The sequence below is a fragment of the Elephantulus edwardii genome, unplaced genomic scaffold (assembly GCF_000299155.1).
Source record: "Elephantulus edwardii isolate Elephantulus edwardi_28Jun2011 unplaced genomic scaffold, EleEdw1.0 scaffold00186, whole genome shotgun sequence".
Lineage (NCBI taxonomy): Eukaryota > Metazoa > Chordata > Mammalia > Macroscelidea > Macroscelididae > Elephantulus > Elephantulus edwardii.
The window spans coordinates 1,857,857-1,864,029 of record NW_006399936.1 but is presented as its reverse complement, the minus strand read 5'-3'; the positions used below and the strand labels follow the sequence as shown (position 1 = coordinate 1,864,029).

Here is a 6,173-nt window from a genome sequence, read left to right as displayed (position 1 = left end):
GGGGGTCAGCGCAGGTGGTCTGAGAAGCGGCGACAGTCTTCGCCCCTCGTCGCCCAGTTCCAGTCCAGGAGGCACACGGTTAATACCACCGAGTTCGGGCCCCCGTCTGGGCTTAGAGTAGTCCCCTGGGCGGCACGCGGCCCTGGCCGGCCACCGAGCTCCGGAGGAGGCGGGCGGCCCCCCGCAGGCGCGCAGCTCCTCCAGCGTCCTAGAGCGGCTCCTGGCGGCGGCCCTTCCGCTTCCCGTCCCGCCCCCGGCGGCCGCCCCCGGGACGCCTGGGTCCGAGCCCCTCTACCCCTGGATTTGGCGCCGAGCCCGCACCCGAACCACGGGCGGCTGGGGCCCCGCACCCGCCTGAAAAGCCCTGGAAGGCGCCGGCGAGACGGAGCCGGAGGCGGCCGGTGAGGTGAGAGGGCGGGCGGTTGCGTGCTGGGAAGGAGCGGCAGGTGCAGGGGTGACCAGCGGGGGGGACCGGTGTCCGCACCTGGCCTCTCGGACCTGCATGCTGCCCGGTGCCCGCGCCGACCGGCAGAGGGCAGCGGCCAGGCCCACACAGGCCTGTGTGAGATTGTGTGTCTGTCCCCTTGTGCAGGGCGGAGTGCCGGCGATGGAGCGCGCGGTGGAGCCCTGGGGCCCGAACCTCCCGGGCCGGGAAGAGAGGGACCAGCCGAGGAGTGCTCGCGCAGGTGAGGGCCGCGGCGGCAGCGGGCTGCCGTGAGCCGGTGATGGCCAATGGGGATACTTGGTGCTGGCCTTTGCTGGACTGAGACCCAGAAAAATGGAACCTGCACTGAGTCTCCAGGGAGCTCCTGGAGGGGGAGAACTGTCTGGGGGGGTGGGGATCGGGGTGGGGATCCCACTTTCTGAGCACCCACTATGTGTCTGTCATGAGTGGCATCTTTTCCCATCCCCCCACAGCCATCTCTGACCTTATTCCCCAGATCTACTTCAGGTTGTGTTCTGTCTTATCTCCACGGTTGCACTCTGCAGCCAGATTGATCTTTCTCAATCAAAATCTAATCTTGTTTCCCCCTCGCAAAAACCTCTCCCTCCCTCAAGTATTTAAGAAGTCCTTAGCCTAGCGTTGCATCCAGTCCCAGTATCTTTTCCAGGTTTATCATTCATTCCTCCTTGTAGTTTCTTTTCCTCTATTGTGAATAACCAGACTCTGCCTCCTTATCTACTAGTCCCTTGTAGCAGCATGGTTATCATTCTGAACCCATAATTACTATATTTATTTATGCATTATCTTACCTCTCCTGCCAACCCTAAGCATCTTAAGGGAAGGAGGTATGTGTTTGTGCGTTGGTCCAGTATATATGGTAGGTGCTCAGCGAAGCCTGATGAAAATACTAAATGATACAATGGACTAATTAATAGGGAACTCCGGTGGCCTAGTGGCAAGAAGCTGTGCTGCAATCCCAAAGGCATGTGGTTTGAGGCCACCAGCTGCTCTGTGGGAGAAGGCTGGGCAGTCTCCTCCCCTGCAGACACCTGCTGGAAGGTCAGCTATGGGTCAGTTCCAACTCAACAGCTCATAACAATAATAGAAAATAGATATGCTAGAGAGGGCATATACTAGGTTTTCCAAACAGAGATAATGAATGTAGTGGTTAAAACCAAAACAGTCTTGGGATTCAGACAGATCTAAGTAAGAAACCTGTTTTTCTAATATGCAAGTGACTTAAAGACAGAATCCTATACTTTCATTCATAAAATAATAACACTGTTGTCTCATAGAACTGTTATAAAGAGCCAATAACAGTATAGTGCTTAGGCTGTATTCTCGTACTTATTGCTATTGAGTTGGAACAAACGCATAGCTGACCCTTCAGTGGGTAGGGTGGATATCACATGGGAGGAGACTGTCCGTTTTTCTTTCAGAGCTGCTGGTAGATTCAGACTGGCTGCCTTTAGGTTAGCAATGCAGCTCTCTAGGGACTATGCCACCAGAGCCCCTCAGACTATATTAAGGACACAGTTAAGTTTCTACTATTGAGTTTATTAATAATAATAAGTGCTCCAGAAACTCAGAAGAGAGAGCTATCCTTATGGCCTCTCTTATCAAAGAGACTGCTATTCAAGATAGAGGTTGAGCCAAAGCGTAGAGTCTGCAACTCCCTTTTCTTTTCTCAGGTCTAGGGAGTGAGAATGTGGAGGTTTCTCAGCAAGATAACTTTGAACATACTCCACAGGAGGATGCATTGGGATTAAAGGCTGAAGAATTAGGCCCAGATCATGAAGTGGGAGATTCCTCTCTCAAATCTGAAGGCATCGAGACATGGGAAGACTTGTGGGTCCAGGGAGGGGGTCCAGGAAAGCCTCAGCCTCAGGAGAGAGGCCCCCGACTCTTGGGAGAGCCACGCTGGGGCCAGGCCAGCGATCGGACTGCTGTGTGCGGTGAGTGTGGCAAGAGTTTCCGACAGATGTCGGACCTGGTGAAGCACCAGCGGACCCACACGGGGGAGAAACCCTACAAGTGTGGGGTCTGTGGCAAAGGCTTTGGCGATAGTTCTGCCCGTATCAAACACCAGCGAACTCATAGTGGTGAGAAATCCTACAGAGCCCGGCCACCATCCCAGGGTCCCCCAAAGATTCCTCGGCCCCGGATCCCAGCTGGTGAACGCCCCACTATCTGTGGTGAATGTGGCAAGAGCTTCCGGCAGAGCTCTGACCTGGTGAAGCACCAGCGGACGCACACAGGTGAGAAGCCCTACAAGTGTGGCATCTGTGGCAAGGGCTTTGGTGACAGTTCTGCCCGTATAAAGCACCAGCGGACACACCGTGGGGAACAGCCTCCCAGGCCAGTGGTACCCCGACGGCGGCCTTCTCAGGCCACAACAGCAGCAACACAGGGACCCAAGGTCCAGGACAAGCCATATATCTGCACTGATTGTGGTAAGAGGTTTGTGCTCAGCTGCAGCCTCCTAAGCCACCAGCGCAGTCACTTGGGGCCCAAGCCCTTTGCCTGTGATGTGTGTGGAAAAGAGTTTGCCCGGGGCTCTGACCTGGTGAAGCACCTGCGGGTACACACAGGAGAGAAACCCTACCTCTGCCCCGAGTGTGGCAAGGGCTTTGCTGACAGCTCTGCCCGCGTCAAGCATCTCCGCACCCATAGTGGGGAGAGGCCTCACGCCTGCCCAGAGTGTGACCGCACCTTCAGCCTCAGCTCCACCCTCCTCCGTCACCGTCTCACTCACATGGAGCCCCAAGACTTTGGCTTCCCAGGCTACCCTCTGGCTCCCTTGATCCCTAGCCCGCCCCCCAGCTCAAGTCCACCTCGACCTCCTCTTGGTACCAGCCCCCCACTGACACCTCGCAGCCCTCCACACTCAGGCGATGGGCCCTTTAGCCTGCCTGGCTTGGAGCCAGAGCCTGGGGGCCCACAGGCTGGGGAGCCACCGCCACCACCACCACTGGCTGGTGACAAGCCCCATAAGTGCCCCGAGTGTGGCAAAGGCTTCCGCCGCAGCTCAGACCTGGTGAAACACCATCGTGTGCACACAGGGGAAAAACCCTACCTCTGCCCTGAATGTGGCAAGGGCTTTGCTGACAGCTCAGCTCGAGTGAAACACCTCCGTACCCACCGTGGTGAACGGGCCCGACCACCACCACCGTACACTCTACTGAAGCTCCATAACCCACCTGGCCCAGCACCTACCACACCTCGATCCCGAGTCCGGTCCCAGCCCTCTGGACCCAGCCAGCCTCATGTATGTGGCTTCTGTGGGAAAGAGTTCCCCCGGAGCTCTGATCTAGTCAAACACCGGCGCACACACACTGGGGAAAAGCCATACAAGTGTGCAGAATGCGGCAAGGGTTTTAGTGACAGCTCTGCCCGTATCAAGCACCAGCGTGGACATCTGGCCCTGAGGCCCTTTGGGGCAGGGGAGGCTCCAACAAGGCCCCTCAAGGAGGAGCCACCAACAGGACTGCAGTGAATCCAAAAAGAATAGAGACCCAGGAGGCTGAAGATAGGGTATTTGCTGCTTAAGAGAAGAAAGGGCCTGGGAGGTCGTGGGAGGGAGGAGGAGGAGGGGATGAAATGGAAGGAGTGAGTAGATAGAGACAGAGATTGGCGATAATGACCTTGAAGCTCAGGAAACTATTGGCTGGGCTCAGGATTGACGTTGCCAGTATGGGCTCTACCCCAGCTTTTAGAAGACTGCCTTGTATACAGTAGTAGGTGCTCAGTACTTGTTGGATGAACAAACTGGCATTTTCCTGTGGACTCCTAACCCTAAATTCCAGCTGCCATATTGGGAATTGCCCCAACTTTGCCCCTGGGGAGCAATACCCAGAACCACTGTCTGACCTCATGAGCCACAGTGCTAACTTCCATAGTCTGACAAAACTGGGTGCAGGGACATCATGACCATCTGATAGGGAAAGATTTGCTTTGAGGTACCCATCCCCAATTTCAGTCAGTGTTTATGGTCTTAGGAAAGACACTAACTCCACCACAAGATAGAGAAACACAGGCTAGATAATGGCAGATGTGACCAGAGACAGGGAGACTCAATGGTATCTATTGTGGATGTCAAGCCCAAGCCCTTCTGAAGGACATCAACAAAGCTGGCTGCAAGGACAGGACTGGAATTTGGAGAGGCCTGAAGGTCCAACAACCTCATCTCCCATCCTCTGTCTTGTTGCCAATAAACTGCTTCTTGTATGAGGCCTGGATTGTGTGTGTCACGTGTTTGGCGGGTGGAAAAGGTGTAGATCAGAGCCACAGGCAAAGCACACAAGCCTAAACAAGTATAAACTTGTGTGGTTCCAAGCCCAGATAAATGGGTTGGAGTTACAAAGCATAGTTGGTTTCTAGATCCAGTACATAGTTTAGAGACTTCTTCCAGGTCCATCGGTTGAATCCCCACTCGCAGTCCTACACTATGTTGCAGCCAGGTCCTTAAAAATACACTGAACGGGGTTGTGTGGGTGGCACGCTGTTGCCATGGCGACAAACACCTGGTGAAAATACCCCATCCTGTCTGCTGCAGGCGCAGATAGAAAGCCCACAGGGACGCTGGGAAACGACCAGACCTCATCTCCTTGAGAACTTTCTGTTTTAGATACTGATGAACAGACCTCATCTCCTTGAGAACTTTGTTTTAGATACTGATGAACAAATAATTAAACCCCCAAAATCAAACCCGCTGCCAATGAGTTGGTTCCGACTGTAGTGCCCCTACAGACTTGTAAATATTTTACAGCAGGAGATTGTGGAGCCGCTGGCAGGTCCCAACCAATGCCCTTTCTGTTAGCAACTTCATACTGAACCTATTATGCTACCGGGTGGTTTGGCGTGACTAATCACTTTCAGATGTTTAAAGGGGAGCAAAGCAGATACCTTTTTCTCCTCTGGAAAAATGCAACCATATTTCCTAGCGTTCTGTGCGTCCCTAGGAGCAGTGCCCGAGGAGTTCGTCGATCGAAGAAGGGGACCTGACCTGACTGGCTAAAGTCAAATAAGACTATGTCCGACCACCTAATCAACGAGGTACATGATTATTTCTGCAATTCCCGCCCCTTTAGGTCTTTTTAGCGAATCAGCGAAAGAGGATGCCTCCAAAAGTTATCGCGAGATCTTAACAAAGGCGCTCGACTTTCCTAGAAACCTATGTGGAGGACCTCCAGGCTTGCTTTTCTGGATCTTTTTTTCTCTCACAGGATCCTCTTTGCTCTCTCAAATTGTCACGTAATTATCCTTTAGGGTCAGGAACTGGAGTCTGTGGGACACCTGCCCCCTGCCCCCCCCCCCCCGTACGCACATGTATCCTGAATAGGGCTCAATAGGGACTTTACTTTGGCTTTTAAAAGACTCTCCATGCCAGTTTCCTTGTAGCTCCTCTGGCAGTGCCCTCGCCAAGCGCGCCTGCGGTGTACTAATTTATAAAATGACGTATCAGCGTGTTGACAACAAAACTCTGCCTTAGATTCGCGGTTTACGCGTAGCAGAGATTGCGATGGTGGCGCAGGATTTCGGTTCTGTTGTATTAGGAGTCATTACTATGACTTCTGTTGCTGCTATGATGAGTCCAGCCGACGGGAGGATCCAACAGCTCAGTAGAAGCCACCGAACTCCTTGGTTGGTAGTCAGTCTTCCACATCTGCAGTGTCAGCCTCACTTTTAATACGTTTCCTTTGCCTGAAAGGCTTGTGGCACTATTTGT

General features: G+C 53.7%; 1 protein-coding gene across 1 annotated transcript; it reads left to right on the top strand.

The window, feature by feature from the left end:
* Positions 1–607: 607 nt before the first annotated feature.
* ZNF48 (zinc finger protein 48) lies at positions 608–3,941 on the top strand. The gene is made up of 2 exons (XM_006896525.1): positions 608–686; positions 2,137–3,941. The coding sequence occupies exons 1-2, from the start codon at positions 608–610 to the stop codon at positions 3,939–3,941; spliced, it is 1,884 nt and encodes a 627-aa protein (XP_006896587.1).
* Positions 3,942–6,173: the final 2,232 nt, after the last annotated feature.